This window comes from Eublepharis macularius, chromosome 5 (assembly GCF_028583425.1).
Source record: "Eublepharis macularius isolate TG4126 chromosome 5, MPM_Emac_v1.0, whole genome shotgun sequence".
Lineage (NCBI taxonomy): Eukaryota > Metazoa > Chordata > Lepidosauria > Squamata > Eublepharidae > Eublepharis > Eublepharis macularius.
Window position 1 is genome coordinate 169,284,280 of NC_072794.1, and position 19,503 is coordinate 169,303,782.

Genomic DNA, 19,503 nt, shown 5'->3' on the forward strand with positions numbered 1-19,503 from the left:
GTGGCCTTGGGGAAGCCCCTGCTCTCAGCCCCAGCTGTATTGTGGGGATAATAATAACACTAACTTGTTCACTGCTCTAGGCACTAATCTGTCTAGAAGAGTGGTATATAAGCACAGTTATCATCATCATCATTGTTATTCTTAAATATCCCCAGATTCAATGACATTGAGAATTAGATATATTGATTAAACATGCCCCATTAAAAGAGAGAAGCAGAGCAGGTTTAGGGTTTTGGAACTATGGGAAGAAATTTGGTTTTAAAATAATTTGAAGGTGGATTTTAACAACTGAGCTACTAAAGAAGCGCAAAATGTTTAATTACAAGTAGATATAAACCAGCCAGGGAAAAAAAACCACTTTTGAATCTTGTTGATTTCATTGTGGATGAGTTAATTTTTAATATCTTTCCTCTGACGATCTCATGGTCTCCCCACCCCAACAACTTCTCACAACAACCCCCAAGGGAGGTTAGACAAAGAAACACAACCCACCCAAGGCCAACCAGTGAGTTCCTTGCTTGCCTTGAATGCCGGCCACGTTCAACAAATTATCAAGCACACCACACAGATCCTCATTTCCCATAAATGATTAGCACTAAATTATTCACTTGGGCTGGATCAGGCCCATAGATGTTTGTTTTGCTTTAAAGGCATTTTGTTTTTGTCATTGACAAGGTCGCAATTGCTTAAAGCCAAAAGCATACAATGCTATTAATAAGAAACACCGAAGGTAAAAATGACAGAGTCACATTTCTCTATTCCCCAGCCCATTTTTAAAAATGGAAACTGCAGCAACTTGGAGGGGAGGCAGGAGAGATACTTAACTCTTTTCTTGACACTTGTTCCCCCCCTAAATCCCCCCCTCCAGTTTCTTTTTCCCCTCCTTGGGAAAATACAATCAGAACCCTTAAGTAGATCTTTCCCCTGCTGCCCTTCCACACCACTTTCAGTCTCCCATGGCTGCTTTTCTCTTTAAAAACTGGGAAGACTTTTAATGGCAAAGGTGTGTAACAACTAGTTCTGCCCTAAGGTACCTGCTGAAGCTTGGACTCACCTGAGTTTTTTTCTGAAGAGCAACAGAGCAGCATGCCCCAAAGGAGACCACAAAAGGAGCAACCCAAAGCCATCTGCTATGCCAACCGGGGATTAACAACCAAGGCTGTTGGGCACCTTAAAGACCAACAAATATATTTTAGCAGAAGATGTCATAGGTTAAAGCTGATTTTATTTGGGCGTTCCGTTAAGCTCGTGGTCAGGAATCAGCTTCGAAAGGGGAAAAGAAGAAGTTGAGACAGGAAATTAAGTCAAGCATCCTAAAATCAACAAAGAGGGGAGGGGAGAACTTTCAAAACCTCTTGTTAGTATAGATTTAGCAGGAGCAAAACAAGAGGGGGAAAAACCCCCAACCTGATGAACAAATCGGGAATCAGAAAAGTTGTGTGACCAAGAAAAAATAAAATAAAGAAAAAATATAACTATGATTTATTATTTATTACACAGTGTAAAAGTGATTAAAACCTTGTGACAAAGCTAAAAACTAGAGACCTAGTAACAGCAGTTACACAGAGTCACACAGTTGTTTGCACATTAAAAAAGGAACCAAATCGCAGAATTGATTATACATACACTGAGACTAAACCCATTTCGGCCCGCTGAGCCTTCTTCAGCTGTCTAGTTTGTTAATACTCACGCATTAAAAAAAATGGCTCAGAACTCTCACAGCCCCAACCAGCTCACAGGGTGATTGTTGTGGGGATAATAATAGCACGACTTTTAAACCACTCTGAGTGGGTGTTAAATTGTCCTGAAGGGCGGTATATCAATCAAATGTTGTTGTTGTTGTTATTGGGCAAAATGCTTCCTGAGGCAAGCTATCTTCACCCCCCAAACAATGACTTAATGGGTTTTTCCGGAGGTGGACAAGAAGTTGGGAGAAGCTTAATGGGTTGTCCTGAGGTTCACTGTAGGTGTGAATGGTGCTTGATGACCCTTTTGAGTACTGGATGGGAAAAGCTGCCAGGTTTGCTGAATAGCTTGTTGTTGTGTGATTAGGGTAGATGGGTGAGGGGAACTAAGGATGGGTGAAGTCAAGGGCCACTCTGACTCCCTTTTCTTTTTGCCAGCTCCAAACTTGCAGCTGGGATCCAGTATAGACTGTTGTCCCAACTTTTGGAATATCAATGTGAATTCTAGGGTGGAGAGCATTTCTCTCCAATCTCCAAGACCTTTTCCTCCCAAAGTAACTGACCTCTTAAAGCTGTTTTGGAGCTTCCTCTTGCTAATGGCAGTGAAGGACTAGAGGAAATGTTAAAGCAAAGCACTTCTGTACAGATACAGGGGGGAGCTCTAATCTCACTTCCTCCTTTGTTAACCCAAAAAGACATGTTACAAGAAAGAGCACAGAAGGAACTCTTGCCAACCTCTCAGATGTCTGCTTCAAGCCTCTTCTCTGAGCTGCCTCATTCCTTCTTCCTCCTGCTCCTTCTCCTACCAATTTTCGGTGAGTGCTTATTTATTTGTTGACATTATTTATAGTCCTCCTTTCTCACTGAGACCCAAGACAGATTACACCACATGGGTCAGCACAGTCAATTTTCAAAGACATTTCAATACGCATGAAATAAGGCATATATCTTCGGCACTGCCTCCCTCCCTATGTTCCACCTCAGCAGCTCCTCTGCTAACATCCCCTTTTCCCAGTAGCTACCCTGAAAATTTGGTGTAATGGTTAAGAACAGCGGGACTCTAATCTAGAGAACCGGGTTTGATTCCCCACTCCTCCACTTGAAGCCAGCTGGGTGACATTAGGTCAGTCACAGCTCTCCAGAGCTCTCTCAGCCCCACCCACCTCACAGGGTGTTTTGTTGTGGGGGAAATAATAGCATACTTTGTAAACTGCTCTGAGTGCTAAGTCATCCTGAAGGGTGGTATATAAATAGAACGTTGTTTGTTGTTGTTGTTGTTGTTATCACCATTATCACCACTGGAACTATCCGTTTTCTCCTGTTGCTATGTCCCTTGGTTCTTGAAGGGGGTGAGTGCATCTTAGTTTGCTGTCTCAGCTTTGCTCCTTCCACCTTGAGTGGCTCTGCTTGGAGCGTAGACTCCTGATGGTATTGCTCTCGGCTTCTGTGACACACTCAACTCTGCTCACCGTGTTAAGGTGCGCATCCAAGAGAGAGGTTTAAAATGATCCCTTGGCAAATGCTCCGTTTTCCAAGCAGCTTTCATACAGAGGACTTTCCTCTTTCATCTACCCAACTCTTATTTGCTTTTTGTTTCTGTTTCTACATGACATCATCCTACATTGATGCCTCAACCATGGACAACCTGATTTTTTTTCTCTAAAAGAAACACTTCTTTAAAAATTTGAAGAATTCCCTGCATGGCATCTCTGGAATGTTCTTTTCACTGTGTCTAGAATAGAAGGTACGCCTTCAGTTTCAAAGAAAAGGAATGCCTCCACCTAGCTATTAGGGTTCTTTTACTTTTTTATCTCTCTGAGGGCCAAGCTACAAGTGACGAATGACACTTGAATGGCAAGTGGATCGAGTGGAGGGCAAATGAACAGAGAGAGATACACTTGCCATTCAAGTGTCATTCGTCACTTGTAGGTTGGCCCTCAGCTTCCCGGAGAAACCACAACTGGAGGGGGAAAGGGGAAGCCATATTTATGCTTTTCTAAATATATTATTTTCTTTTACCCTTTAAAAAAAGTAATGTGGAACATGCAATTGCCCTATGTCTGTTACATTGTGCAACTTCTGCATTAAGAATAAAAAAGGGTTGGGGACAGCAAAGGACAGAGTTTCAAACAGAAGGTATGCAAAAATAAATGAAGACATATTTTTAAATCTAGAATATGGTTGGCAGCATTTTTAGGCATATTGTCACACCTCGTTGCAGGCTGGCCCATCTTCTGTAGGTATTCCAGTGGAGAAAGACCGAAATGAGGCTCTTCTATCTAGCGTTATGTTAGGTGGCCAGTGGAACAGAGGAGCGGCCTATTCAGAAAATGGGGGCAAGGCATATGCAAATGTTCTCACAAGAGTCCCCAGATCAATGAAATGAGGTTCCCAGGATCAGAGGAGCACACATGTACTTGTGAAGCTGTCCTCTACTGAGTGAGGCCATCGGTCTATCGAGGTCACTCTTGTCCACACCAGCTGGCAGAGTCTCTCAGGCCAAGGTCCTTCACATCATCTGCTACCTGACCTTTTTCACTGGAGATGCTGAGGATTGGACCTGGGGCCTCTTGCATACGCAGCAGATGCTCTACCCAGTGAGCTACGGCTCTTGCAAAGCCAATGATGTTCAGTGGAGCCACAGGTGGATTTGGCACTCAGTTCTTGGGTGCAGAAGACAAAGGCAAATAATAACATACTTTGTAAACCACTCTGAGTGGCCATTAAGTTGCCATGAAGGGCGGTATACAAATCAAATATTATTATTATTATAACCATATCCAGGGAGGGATGTGTGCCCTGTTTGTCCCAGGACTGTGAGGGCAAATGATACATTCCATGCAAAGCCATGTAAGGAAGCCCACATTTTGCTACTGTAATTAACTCCAACCTTGGGAGGTGCTGGTTTTTGAGGGTAAACGCCAAAGAGGAATGATTTGGTGAATCTTTTGCTCTCTCAGAATTCTCCCAAGATATCATTAAGAGTTATCAGTCATTTCCAGTTCTTGAAAAGTTGCCAATCTTGGTTGGGAAATTCCTGGAGGTTTGGTGGTAGAGCTTGGGGAGGCATTAAGTTATGCCATACATCTTTATAAATTTTCTCCCAACTTTTCTTTGTGATGACTTTTGGGAGATCAAATGGCCATTTTGTGCTATAGGTGAGTTCTTTGTATTCTAACTCCATTAGAATCGCACTGAATTTAGCCCACAACCCTTTCTAGTGTTTTAGAATACAGTATTCCTTGTGTCGCAGGTGCCCAGGAGCTGGAGGTGATACAGTCCCAGGGACCCTTAATGCTGACCTCAGGAGAGACCCTCACTCTGAATTGCACATTGATTGGGTCCGGTCCACCAGGAGGTGTGAGATGGTACAAAGGCTCGGACAGAAACCAGCCTCCCGTTTACAACGATAAAGGATCATCTTTGCCCCAAGTAGCAAGGATAAATCCCGGATCAAGCACCGACTACAGCATTCGCATCAGCAGCATCCAGCCCAAGGATGCCGGGACCTACTACTGTGTGAAATACAAGGCAGCAGTATTCCAGGAAAGGGAATTTAAAGCGGGAAAGGGCACCGAGGTTTCTGTGATCGGTGAGTACCATCCATGTTCCATTTGTGACAAAATGGGGAGGAGAGGACAAGTGGGAAGCATGCAAGTTGGCTGTCTGAGACTGACACCGTCACCGGAAGAATCTTAACTCTTGATGAGCTGAAGGGTCTTTTCAAGGCAGCCATTAGAGCCATTGACTGGAGGAAAAAGAGACAGAGGGCTTATTCCCTTCTGAAGGGAGCCCCCCCCCCGGGGGATTTTTTCCTCACCTCTGCTGGGCAGCTGCTCCCTAACCCCACCCCATTCCTTCCCCTACTGATCAAAAGAGTGGCCAGCCATGTGGAAAGTTCACCACAGATGTCCCTTAGAGGCTCTGGCCCAGTTTTAAGAAACAGGTGGAGTTATAAAGATTCAGGAAAGGGGAGAAGGGACACGCAATGAAAAAATAAACAAACATACAGTTTTTAATCTAAAATAGTATTGGCAGCATTTTTAGGCATATTCTCGCACCCCATTGCAGGTAGATCCATCTTCTGCAGGGATTCCAATGGAGAAAGATTGAAATGAGGCTCTTCTATCCAGCTGTTGTTTTAGGTGGCTGGTGGAACAGAGGAGGGGCCTATTCAGAAAATGGAGGCAGGGCCTATGCAGATGTTCTCACCAGAGTCCCCAGGTCAATGGAATGAGAATTAGGGGAGCACAAACATACGTGTGAAGCTGCCCTCTAGTGAGTGAGGCCATTGGCCTATCGAGGCTGGCAGAGTCTCTCAGGCCACGGTCCTTCACATCACCTGCTACCTGACCCTTTTCACTGGAGATGCCGAGGATTGAACCTGGGACCTCTTGCATACGCAGCAGATGCTCTACCCAGTGAGCTACGGCTCTTGCAAAGCAAATGATGTTCAGTGGAGCCACAGGTGGATTTGGCACCCAGTTCTTGGGGGCAGAAGACAAAGGCTGACTTAATTGTAAGGTGCTGTGCAACAAAGGTGCGAGCAGGTGGCTTTTTTCTAGTGGTGGGCCATTAATTGTAGGTGTGTCTTTCTGGAGAGCCACCTCAAAAGTGCTGGAGAGTGGTCCTAAGTGTACCATCGTTGCTGCTTACATGACCTGCCTCAGTGATGGAAAGGGAGTCTTTGCCCAGTTGGCTCCCTGTAAAATGGTGCAACAGCCAGAAGCAACAAGAGCAACAAGACTCTAATCTGGAGAGCCAGGTTTGATTCCCCACTTCTCCGTTTGAAGCCAGCTCTCTCTCAGCTCTCTCAGAACTCTCTCAGCCCCACCCATCTCACAGGGTGATTGTTGTGGGGATAATAATAACATACTTTGTAAACCACTCTGAGTGGGCATTAAGTTGTCCTGAAGGGCGGTATACAAATCAAATATTATTATTATTATTATTACCATATCCAGGGACGGATGTGTGCCCTGTTTGTCCCAGGACTGTGAGGGCAAATGATACATTCCATGCAAAGCCATGTAAGGAAGCCCACATTTTGCTACCTTAATAAATTCCAGCCTTGGGTTTTTGAGGGTAAACGCCAAAGAGGAATGATTTAGTGAATCTTTTGCACTCTCAGAATTCTCCCAAGATATCATTAAAAGTTATCAGTCATTTCCAGTTCTTGAAAAGTTGCCAATCTTGGTTGGGAAATTCCTGGAGGTTTGGTGGTGGAGCTGGAAGAGGCATTAAGTTATGCCATACATCTTTATAAATTTTCTCCCAACTTTTCTTTGTGATGACTTTTGGGAGATCAAATGGCCATTTTGTGCTATAGGTGAGTTCTTTGTATTCTAACTCCATTACAATCTCACCAAATTTAGCCCACAACCCTTTCTAGTGTTTTAGAATACAGTATTCCTTCTGTCACAGGTGCCACAGCCCAGGAGCTGGAGGTGATGCAGTCCCAGGGACCCTTAATGCTGACCGCAGGAGAGACCCTCACTCTGAATTGCACATTGATTGGGCCCGGTCCACCAGGAGGTGTGAGATGGTACAAAGGCTCGGACAGAAACCAGCCTCCCGTTTACAATGATAAAGGAGCATCTTTGCCCCGAGTAGCAAGGATAAATCCAGGATCAGACACCGACTACAGCATTCGCATCAGCAGCATCCAGCCCAAGGATGCCGGGACCTACTACTGTGTGAAATACAAGGCAGCATTCCAGGAAACGGAATTTAAAGCGGGAAAGGGCACCGAGGTTTCTGTGATCGGTGAGTACCATCCATGTTCCATTTGTGACAAAACGGGGAGGAGAGGACAAGTGGGAAGCATGCAAGTTGGCTGTCTGAGACTGACACCGTGACCGGAAGAATCTTAACTCTTGATGAGCTGAAGGGTCTTTTCAAGGCAGCCCTTTGCTAGCAATTAGAGCCACTGACTGGAGGAAAAAGAGACAGAGGGCTTATTCCCTTCTGAAGGGAGCCCCCCTCCTGGGGGATTTTTTCCTCACCTCTGCTGGGCAGCTGCTCCCTAACCCCACCCCATTCCTCCATTCCTTCCCCTACTGATCAAAAGAGTGGCCAGCCATGTGGAAAGTTCACCACAGATGTCCCTTAGAGGCTCTGGCCCAGTTTTAAGAAACAGGTGGAGTTATAAAGATGCAAGAAAGGGGAGAAGGGACACGGAATGAAAAAATTAATGAACATACAGTTTTTAATCTAAAATAGTATTGGCAGCATTTTTAGGCATATTCTCGCACCCCATTGCAGGTAGATCCATCTTCTGCAGGGATTCCAATGGAGAAAGATTGAAATGAGGCTCTTCTATCCAGCTGTTATTTTAGGTGGCTGGTGGAACAGAGGAGGGGCCTATTCAGAAAATGGAGGCAGGGCCTATGCAGATGTTCTCACCAGAGTCCCCAGGTCAATGGAATGAGAATTAGGGGAGCACAAACACACATGTGAAGCTGCCCTCTAGTGAGTGAGGCCATTGGTCTATCGAGGCCGGCAGAGTCTCTCAGGCCAAGGTCCTTCACATCACCTGCTACCTGACCCTTTTCACTGGAGATGCCGAGGATTGAACATGGGACCTCTTGCATACGCAGCAGATGCTCTACCCAGTGAGCTACGGCTCTTGCAAAGCAAATGATGTTCAGTGGAGCCACAGGTGGATTTGGCACCCAGTTCTTGGGGGCAGAAGACAAAGGCTGACTTAATTGTAAGGTGCTGTGCAACAAAGGTGCGAGCAGGTGGCTTTTTTCTAGTGGTGGGCCATTAATTGTAGGTGTGTCTTTCTGGAGAGCCACCTCAAAAGTGCTGGAGAGTGGTCCTAAGTGTACCATCGTTGCTGCTTACATGACCTGCCTCAGTGACGGAAAGGGAGTCTTTGCCCAGTTGGCTCCCTGTAAAATGGTGCAACAGCCAGAAGCAACAAGAGCAACAAGACTCTAATCTGGAGAGCCAGGTTTGATTCCCCACTTCTCCGTTTGAAGCCAGCTCTCTCTCAGCTCTCTCAGAACTCTCTCAGCCCCACCCATCTCACAGGGTGATTGTTGTGGGGATAATAATAACATACTTTGTAAACCACTCTGAGTGGGCATTAAGTTGTCCTGAAGGGCGGTATACAAATCAAATATTATTATTATTATTATTACCATATCCAGGGAGGGATGTGTGCCCTGTTTGTCCCAGGACTGTGAGGGCAAATGATACATTCCATGCAAAGCCATGTAAGGAAGCCCACATTTTGCTACCTTAATAAATTCCAGCCTTGGGTTTTTGAGGGTAAACGCCAAAGAGGAATGATTTAGTGAATCTTTTGCACTCTCAGAATTCTCCCAAGATATCATTAAAAGTTATCAGTCATTTCCAGTTCTTGAAAAGTTGCCAATCTTGGTTGGGAAATTTCTGGAGGTTTGGTGGTGGAGCTGGAAGAGGCATTAAGTTATGCCATACATCTTTATAAATTTTCTCCCAACTTTTCTTTGAGATGACTTTTGGGAGATCAAATGGCCATTTTGTGCTATAGGTGAGTTCTTTGTATTCTAACGCCATTACAATCTCACCAAATTTAGCTCGCAACCCTTTCTAGTGTTTTAGAATACAGTATTCCTTGTGTCGCAGGTGCCAGAGCCCAGGAGGTGATACAGTCCCAGGGACCCTTGATGCTGACCGCAGGACAGACCCTCACTCTGAATTGCACATTGATTGGGCCCGGTCCACCAGGAGGTGTGAGATGGTACAAAGGCTCGGACAGAAACCAGCCTCCCGTTTACAACGATAAAGGATCATCTTTGCCCCAAGTAGCAAGGATAAATCCCGGATCAAGCACCGACTACAGCATTCGCATCAGCAGCATCCAGCCCAAGGATGCCGGGACCTACTACTGTGTGAAATACAAGGCAGCATTCCAGGAAACAGAATTTAAAGTGGGAAAGGGCACCGAGGTTTCTGTGATCGGTGAGTACCACCCATATTCCATTTGTGACAAAACAGGGAGGAGAGGACAAGTGGGAAGCATGCAAGTTGGCTGTCTGAGACTGACACCGTCACCGGAAGAATCTTAACTCTTGATGAGCTGAAGGGTCTTTTCAAGGCAGCCATTAGAGCCATTGACTGGAGGAAAAAGAGACAGAGGGCTTATTCCCTTCTGAAGGGAGCCCCCCCCCCCCTCCCGGGGGATTTTTTCCTCACCTCTGCTGGGCAGCTGCTCCCTAACCCCACCCCATTCCTCCATTCCTTCCCCTACTGATCAAAAGAGTGGCCAGCCATGTGGAAAGTTCACCACAGATGTCCCTTAGAGGCTCTGGCCCAGTTTTAAGAAACAGGTAGAGTTGTAAAGATGCAGGACAGGGGAGAAGGGACACGCAATGAAAAAATAAATGAACATACAGTTTTTAATCTAAAATAGTACTGGCAGCATTTTTAGGCATATTCTCGCACCCCATTGCAGGTAGATCCATCTTCTGCAGGCATTCCAATGGAGAAAGATTGAAATGAGGCTCTTCTATCCAGCTGTTATTTTAGGTGGCTGGTGGAACAGAGGAGGGGCCTATTCAGAAAATGGAGGCAGGGCCTATGCAGATGTTCTCACCAGAGTCCCCAGGTCAATGGAATGAGAATTAGGGGAGCACAAACATACGTGTGAAGCTGCCCTCTAGTGAGTGAGGCCATTGGTCTATCGAGGCTGGCAGAGTCTCTCAGGCCAAGGTCCTTCACATCACCTGCTACCTGACCTTTTTAACTGGAGATGCTGAAGATTGAACCTGGGACCTCTTGCATATGCAGCAGATGCTCTACCCAGTGAGCTACGGTTCTTGCAAAGCCAATGATGTTCAGTGGAGCCACAGGTGGATTTTGGACTCAGTTCTTGGGGCAGAAGACAAAGGTTGACTTAATTGTAAGGTGCTGTGCAACAAAGGTGCGAGCAGGTGGCTTTTTTCTAGTGGTGGGCCATTAATTGTAGGTGCGTCTTTCTGGAGAGCCACCTCAAAAGTGCTGGAGGGTGGTCCTAAGTGTACCATTGTTGCTGCTTACATGACCTGCCTCAGTGACGGAAAGGGAGTCTTTGCCCAGTTGGCTCCCTGTAAAATGGTGCAACAGCCAGAAGCAACAAGAGCAACAAGACTCTAATCTGGAGAGCCAGGTTTGATTCCCCACTTCTCCGTTTGAAGCCAGCTCTCTCTCAGCTCTCTGGAGCTCTCTCAGCCCCACCCATCTCACAGGGTGATTGTTGTGGGGATCATAATAACATACTTTGTAAACCACTCTGAGTGGGCATTAAGTTGTCCTGAAGGGCGGTATACAAATCAAATATTATTATTATTATTATTATTATTATTATTATTATTATTATTATTATTACTACTACTACTACTACTACTACTACTACTACTACTACTACTACTACCATATCCAGGGAGGGATGTGTGCTTTGTTTGTCCCAGGACTGTGAGGGCAAATGATACATTCCATGCAAAGCCATGTAAGGAAGCCCACATTTTGCTACCTTAATAAATTCCAGCCTTGGGTTTTTGAGGGTAAACGCCAAAGAGGAATGATTTAGTGAATCTTTTGCACTCTCAGAATTCTCCCAAGATATCATTAAAAGTTATCAGTCATTTCCAGTTCTTGAAAAGTTGCCAATCTTGGTTGGGAAATTTCTGGAGGTTTGGTGGTGGAGCTGGAAGAGGCATTAAGTTATGCCATACATCTTTATAAATTTTCTCCCAACTTTTCTTTGAGATGACTTTTGGGAGATCAAATGGCCATTTTGTGCTATAGGTGAGTTCTTTGTATTCTAACTCCATTACAATCTCACCAAATTTAGCTCGCAACCCTTTCTAGTGTTTTAGAATACAGTATTCCTTGTGTCGCAGGTGCCACAGCCCAGGAGGTGATACAGTCCCAGGGACCCTTGATGCTGACCGCAGGACAGACCCTCACTCTGAATTGCACATTGATTGGGCCCGGTCCACCAGGAGGTGTGAGATGGTACAAAGGCTCGGACAGAAACCAGCCTCCCGTTTACAACGATAAAGGATCATCTTTGCCCCAAGTAGCAAGGATAAATCCCGGATCAAGCACCGACTACAGCATTCGCATCAGCAGCATCCAGCCCAAGGATGCCGGGACCTACTACTGTGTGAAATACAAGGCAGCATTCCAGGAAACGGAATTTAAAGCGGGAAAGGGCACCGAGGTTTCTGTGATCGGTGAGTACCATCCATGTTCCATTTGTGACAAAATGGGGAGGAGAGGACAAGTGGGAAGCATGCAAGTTGGCTGTCTGAGACTGACACCCTCACCGGAAGAATCTTAACTCTTGATGAGCTGAAGGGTCTTTTCAAGGCAGCCATTAGAGCCATTGACTGGAGGAAAAAGAGACAGAGGGCTTATTCCCTTCTGAAGGGAGCCCCCCCCCCTCCCGGGGGATTTTTTCCTCACCTCTGCTGGGCAGCTGCTCCCTAACCCCACCCCATTCCTTCCCCTACTGATCAAAAGAGTGGCCAGCCATGTGGAAAGTTCACCACAGATGTCCCTTAGAGGCTCTGGCCCAGTTTTAAGAAACAGGTAGAGTTGTAAAGATGCAGGACAGGGGAGAAGGGACATGCAATGGAAAAAAAAATGAACATACAGTTTTTAATCTAAAATAGTACTGGCAGCATTTTTAGGCATTTTTAGGCATTCCAATGGAGAAAGATTGAAATGAGGCTCTTCTATCCAGCTGTTATTTTAGGTGGCTGGTGGAACAGAGGAGGGGCCTATTCAGAAAATGGAGGCAGTGCCTATGCAGATGTTCTCACCAGAGTCCCCAGGTCAATGGAATGAGGGGAGCACAAACATACGTGTGAAGCTGCCCTCTAGTGAGTGAGGCCATTGGTCTATCGAGGCTGGCAGAGTCTCTCAGGCCAAGGTCCTTCACATCACCTGCTACCTGACCCTTTTCACTGGAGATGCTGAGGATTGAACCTGGGGCCTCTTGCATATGCAGCAGATGCTCTACCCAGTGAGCTACGACTCTTGCAAAGCCAATGATGTTCAATGGAGCCACAGATGGATTTCGCACTCAGTTCTTGGGGGCAGAAGACAAAGGCTGACTTAATTGTAAGGTGCTGTGCAAAAAAGTGTACCATCTTTGCTGCTTTACATGACCTGCCTCAGTGAGGGAAAGGGAGTCTTTGCCCAGTTGGCTCCCTGTAAAATGGTGCAACAGCCAGAAGCAACAAGAGCAACAAGACTCTAATCTGGAGAGCCAGGTTTGATTCCCCACTTCTCCGTTTGAAGCCAGCTCTCTCTCAGCTCTCTCAGAACTCTCTCAGCCCCACCCATCTCACAGGGTGATTGTTGTGGGGATAATAATAACATACTTTGTAAACCACTCTGAGTGGGCATTAAGTTGTCCTGAAGGGCGGTATACAAATCAAATATTATTATTATTATAACCATATCCAGGGAGAGATGTGTGCCCTGTTCATCCCAGGACTGTGAGGGCAAATGATACATTCCATGCAAAGCCATGTAAGGAAGACCACATTTTGCTACTGTAATTAACTCCAACCTTGGGAGGTGCTGGTTTTTGAGGGTAAACACCAAAGAGGAATGATTTAGTGAGTCGTTCGTACTCTCAGAATTCTTCCTTGATGTTGTTAAAAGTTACCATTTCTTGAAAAGTTCGTTTTGTTGTTCTGTGGTGATTTAGCTAATTTGTTTTTGTAATGAGACTGGATATCCAACTTGTATCTCCCTTTAAATGCTTTAAAATTTCTTGACCAATTTGTGACCATAGTTGACCGGTCAATTGACCAAATCTCCACTGACCAATCGAATGGCTTAGCCAGCTTCCGGTTCCTTTTATCTCTGCATGTTGCAACGTAGAGATAAGTCTGCTTTGCCACTTGCTGCAAAGAAGGGCTCTGTGCTGCCTTTGCTAGCTTTGGGGCATGAAAATTGCCCTAACCATATCCACAAACCCTCTGCACTTTGTCTTGCCTTGCCATTGAATCTCTCTGTGTCTACAGCTGACCGGTGTTCATAATCAAGCATTTTGAGGTCAAGGATGCTACCAGATAACAAGTATTCTTTTATGCTGGATTATACTTGTAGCTGAGACATGTTCTCCACTCTCTCCCATCCCCTCTACGAAGCCCCTCCATTTTCTCCTGCATTCTCCTTGCCAGTCTCACCAAGGCCCGTTCTCCAACTAAGGAGGTCCTTCATGGTTTTCTTAAGGTTTTTAAAAAATCTTTGCCACATACCTAATCTTTTTCTGAAATCAAATCACAATGGTTACAGTACCCAACATCTGGATATACTTTGAATCCAGATGTTGGTTCCTCACTGAGGCTGTTTGATGATTTCCACTGTGATGCCCCTTGGTTGTGATCCAAGAAAACTCCTTCGTTCCTTTCTTCCTCCAGCCACACCTTCCCAGCCCTCCATCGCTGGCCCTCCAAGCAGGGTAGATTCAGGGACCTCGATGCCTTTCAACTGCTCCTCAGACGGATTCTTCCCCCGAGACATCGAACTCACCTGGCTTAAGGATGGGAGGCACATCCAGGCCTCCCAGACTGTTATCCTGCCACCGGGAGAGAGCATTTCCTACAACATCGTGAGCACTGTGCAGGTGTTCCTCACGGAGAAGGATGTGAAGTCGGAGCTCACCTGTCAAATCCAGCACAGCACCTTACGCAGCCGCTCCCTGAGGCAGAGCTTTAAACTTGGGGATGTCCTACGAGGTACGAGCATGGACAGGCTTCGGTGTTGATCACAGAGAAAGGGCAAAGTCATGTATCCCAGCGGGTCACAGAACAGAGGAGCGCTGTCTCCATTACACCTTCTGGGATCTTCCGGTCTTGATAGAGGGGGCTGGATCCAGCCAGACAATCATTACATTCTCAAGAGTTTTGCTTTTTTTGAGAGGCCTATTTTTTCCCCCTAACAGCAGGGTAATAAACTCATTACATGCCACCTTATAGTACGGGCATGTAAAAAACAAGCTAGACTTGAGTTTCTTCTATCCAATAGAGATGCTGAGATTACTTACCGAGTAGCCAGTTTCTGTATGGCAGTCCTCAGGCTCAAGAAATGTTATGGTATTTAGATTATAATTTAATTGCCAAACTGTTTTATATTCTTATTATCTTTTAAAAATGTTTTTATTTTTATTTATTTATTTATTTATATTAGATTTATATTCCACCCTCCCTACTCCAGCAGGCTCAGGGCGAATTACAACCAACAGACACATTAAAATACATTAAACAATGATTATAGTTTAAAAGCCATAAAAGGCCATAACACTTCCAAAAACTTCCAAAATTACGCAGTTAAAATACATATATATACATTTAATGTTTTAATTATGTTTTTAATTATGTGATTGTTAATTATGTATTTCTTATGTATGTCTGGTCTAAGGACTGTAATGATAAAATACATACATACGTTCTCAAGAGTAAGGCCTCACCTAGCATGACTTTTGGACAGGGTTGGTTTCAAAATGGTGTAGGGAGGAAGGGTAAGACTGAGATTCAACATCGCAGCTGGAATGCATGACTTGGTTTTCCTTCCTTCTCTGCTGGGCTGAGCAGTACGTTCAAGGGCAGCTCAGAGGATCTCTGTAGTAAACTGGATCACCTCGATTCCCAGAGTCTCTTTTTTAAGCTATTGCTTGTGGTGTAGAGATGGGCAAAGGGTTTGGTTGCCAAAGGACTTGCTCTGGGTTTACACTGTGCAGAAATTCTTCTGCTAAGGATCGATTGCTATTTATCGCCAAGCTACGTTGTGTAGCAAATGCATGTAATAAACTGATGAGTTCTTTCTTTTTCTGGAAAAACACTGCTTTGGGAAGGGATGATTGTGGACAAAGAAGTGGAGGGAGTATTGAGTGCCCCCTTCTTGCCCCTCCCAAAGCAAATTTTCTCACAAATAAATGGAGAACCTGTCATTTACATACATTTGCCTTTTAATGTTTGCAGGTAAATAAAATAGCCCATAACTAAGGGCCAAACTACAAGTGACGAATGACTCTTGAACGGCAAGCGTATTCTTCCCTGTTCACTTGCCCTCCACTTGCTCTCCACTCGATCCACTTGCCGTTCAAGTGTCATTTGTCACTTGTAGCTTGGCCCTAAGATGCTGAAGCACATATGCTCACGGGTTTTGGAGAAGGACAGATGTCCTTTCAGTGCAAATTCAGGGTCTTCCCCCTCCCCCAGCCTCCCCAATGTTTCTCTAAAGTATCAAATGAATGGGATTGGTATCTGCCAGCAGTTTGCCCACGACTTCTGCCTGAAGAGGCATCCCTCCTCGGCCTAACAGCTGTGGCACGAACCACCCCATGGGGCAGCTTGGCCAGGAAGGGTTCAGTCTCACAGGATGACATAATTGGCTGGTGTCCTTCACAGGCCAAAAAATGGATGGATGTTGTAGGGAGAGAGATGACCTCCAAACCCTGCCAGGTCCACTGCCAGGGCCTGCTTCTCAAAGCCGTGTTTCTCTCAGAAAGGGTTGAGTAGAACAAAAAACATACATGCGGAGCTTCTGAGGAAAGCGCCACAAGAGAAGGCCTAGAATTATCATGTGATGATTGGGGGGGGGGGGTGTTTGTTTGTTTCACAGACATTTTTATTCCATTCTTTCTCCAAGGAGCACAGTCCTCCCCTCCTGAATTTTGTCCTCGCAGTAATCCTAACTGTTGATGCTGTTTTTAACCCGTTTTCCTTTGTCCAGTTGCCCCCAAGGTGTCAGTGGAGTCTGGGCAGCAACTGGAAGTTACCGTGAACCAAGTGGTGACAATCTTGTGCAGCGCAAAAGGTTTTTATCCCAACGACACAAGGCTGGTCTGGAGGGAGAACGGCAGCGAGACGGATCTCGGAATGGCTGAGTCCGCGACCCAGGACTGGGATGGGACGTTCTCCGTGAAGAATTCCCTGAAAGTGAATGCAACGGAGGAGAGGAACCACTCTGTACTCACCTGCCATGCCATGCGCAATTCCCAGTCTTATGATCATGTCAATGTGACGCTGAGAATACTCCGAGAAGGAAAAAGCGAAACCCATGAAGCAAATCAAGGTGGGTTCACCCAATCGTTCTTCAGTCTTTGTGTCACTTTTCCTGTTTCTGATCAGAATCCTTAAACCCTATGGAGCAAGCCTCACGTGTCCGATAGGACTTCCTGAACTCTTGCATCTCGTGAGAATTTGGGAAGCCCTATTGGGCATCTGTGCCCTGACCTGGATAGCCCAGGTGAGCCTGATCTCATCAGATCTCAGAAGCTAAGCAGGGTCGACCTTGGTTAGTAATTGGATGGGAGACCTCCAATGAAGACCAGGGTTGCAGAGGCAGGCAATGGCAAACCATCTCTGTTAGTCTCTTGCCATGAAAACCCCAACAGGGGTTGCCATGAGTCAGTTATGACTTGATGGCACTCTCCACCGCCACATTGGGCATCTGCAGCTCGACACAGTTTCGAAAGAAAATGCAGTGATCACATATTAGCAGCTCCAGCGTAGGAGCTGGAGAAGAGGCGAGGCGAGGTGTCAGTAAGACCAGGGTGGAGGTGGAGGTGAGGGTTGTCTCCCCCACTCCTAAAATCTGCTTCCTTGCCTCACCCCATTATAGTGCTATCCCTGCTTCTACAATTCTTTAAAATGTGTATCATCCCATCATGCTGTTCTCCGCAGTGCAATGCAATGTTTTGTTTTTATTAAGAAAAAAATTTTATTGGATGGGTTCACATACATTTCAAAAACATTTTACAAAAAATATACCCCTTTTCTTAATATATGTTATCCCACCCACCCCCTCCCCTTTTCCCTTGTTGATTCCCAACAGCACTCTGACCCCTTATCCCCATAACTAACAAGTGCAATGCAATTTTTGAGTCTATGAATGTAATCCACCCTGAGCCTCCTGGTGCAGGGAGGGCGGACTAGAAATTGAAAATAAATAAATAAATAAATTCTCCTTGTGCGTTGCATCACAGTCATGGATTTCTAGCTCGGAGAATGATGCTGAGATAGGAAAAGAAAAGAAAAAGACCAGGGCAAAGTCTTCCATTCCCAATGCTTCCTGACAATACCTATGTCAACTGAAATTCCACATCGTTACAAGCAGTCGAAATATGCATGTTACAATTGTACATCACCAGATAACCTACATATATTAATTTAACTTATTCTTTTCAAAAAACTTGATAAACTCTTCACAAAACTCGTTAACATTACTCGATGACCCTGGGAGGTTTTATGGGTCCATCCTCAAACCCATTCGTTAGCATGTAGGATCCTATTTTAGGCCATTTGTTCCAAGTCATGCTATCAGTAGAGATGGGCACGAATCAAAATACGAACCAAAGTTTGTCACGAACCGGGCCAGTTCATGGTTCGCGAACTGGTGGTTCATCAGACCCCATTTCTGACGAACTGCCACAAACTTTAGGCCGGTTCGTTTGGTTCATTTTTCAGTTCATCACTGTAGACAGCCTGGCGCTGATCAATCAGTTTCCTAGGCAAAGGGGGTGGGATGGGCTTTCTGCAGACCTCCTGCTGCCCCAGAAGTGACATTTTCACAAATCAAATAAACCGGTTTGTGAACCGGAGCAAGTTATGGTTCGTGGTTCGTGAAATGCGACGAACCATGAACCAGATGGATCAGTATTTTCCCGGTTCATGCCCATCTCTAGCTATCAGTTTTAGAAATCAAATAGGAGAATTGGATGCAGGCAAAGATTCAGTGTTCTTAGATACTTTTAATGCCTGCTTCTTGGATGTTGTTATCTCAGAGAAAGGGATGTTGGAAATTATTTAGGGAACGTTAAATAAAAGACCTGATTATGTGCATTTCTTAATAGGGTTGGCTGATAGTGCTTGGTGCTGCAATAATTTTTCTTTTCATTACATGTTTTCTTGGCAAATTAGAGAGAGAACTATGGAATCATTCTCTCAGAGCGCTTGAAGTAGCAAATTTGTATGTAGGAGTCTTTGATGGGAATCCTTTTTCTTGCAAATAATCCTTATTCACAATGTACTGTCCGACTGTCATGAAATATTGATGGCATCTTTGTGACTTGGTATTCTTCTTTTTTTTTTACTCATGTACTGAAATCTTGCAATTAAATGAAACTTCCATGAATTATTTGGATAGATAAAGCTATTAAAAACAGAGTAGAGAGATTTCAAACCATACCCTATGGAAAGCCTACAGACTGTAACAGGTATTTGTATTTCCAAAGCTGATATCCCAGCCAGCTCCATGAAACAGAATATCCCTATGGGACATTTTTTGAGAACTTGTTGAGATCATACAGAAGTTGAAAGCTCACAAAAGAGAAGCCACAAAATTAGGACAAGATTTTTTTTACTCAGAAGATTTCTGATTGATGTTTTTTTCCTAAAGTGAATGTAAGAGTCCTAGCCGTTTTTTTTTTTAATAAAAATTTTTATTGGTGAGTACATAGTTATTACACACATTCCCCATCATACCTAATTTATTTCAACCCCCACCCTTTCCCTACCCCCTCCTTATAGACTTCCAACAGCTTTCCAACCCTTAACCTATCTTATTACTTAACTTACTTTCCACTAAATTCTTCTAAATCATATATGTATTATATCTCTTACTCTAAGCATATTCAAATTCTCTTATATATATTCTATCAAATCCACTAATATATCCATTCTCTACGTCAATATTTAAACTGTATATTTTTGGTAAAGTCTCTTAATAGTAATACTAGCTTAGGTTAATTAATAGCCATATTTTCCCATTAGTGGTAAAGTTACTTCTCTCTTCTATTTAAGAAATCACAAATTAATAGTTC

The 19,503-nt window shown here is 44.7% G+C and overlaps 1 protein-coding gene across 1 annotated transcript in view; it reads left to right on the forward strand.

Annotated features, from left to right (window-relative positions):
- The first annotated feature begins 4,956 nt into the window (after positions 1–4,956).
- LOC129330437 (hemicentin-1-like) overlaps positions 4,957–19,503 on the forward strand; it is a 98,303-nt gene continuing 83,756 nt past the window's right edge. Inside the window, exons 1-6 of the mRNA XM_054980467.1 lie at positions 4,957–5,277; positions 7,110–7,451; positions 9,303–9,638; positions 11,558–11,893; positions 14,099–14,416; positions 16,413–16,754. Of these exons, the coding sequence (XP_054836442.1) occupies positions 4,980–5,277; positions 7,110–7,451; positions 9,303–9,638; positions 11,558–11,893; positions 14,099–14,416; positions 16,413–16,754 (1,972 nt within the window). The 5' untranslated portion in view covers positions 4,957–4,979. The remainder of the gene's footprint in view (positions 5,278–7,109; positions 7,452–9,302; positions 9,639–11,557; positions 11,894–14,098; positions 14,417–16,412; positions 16,755–19,503) is intronic.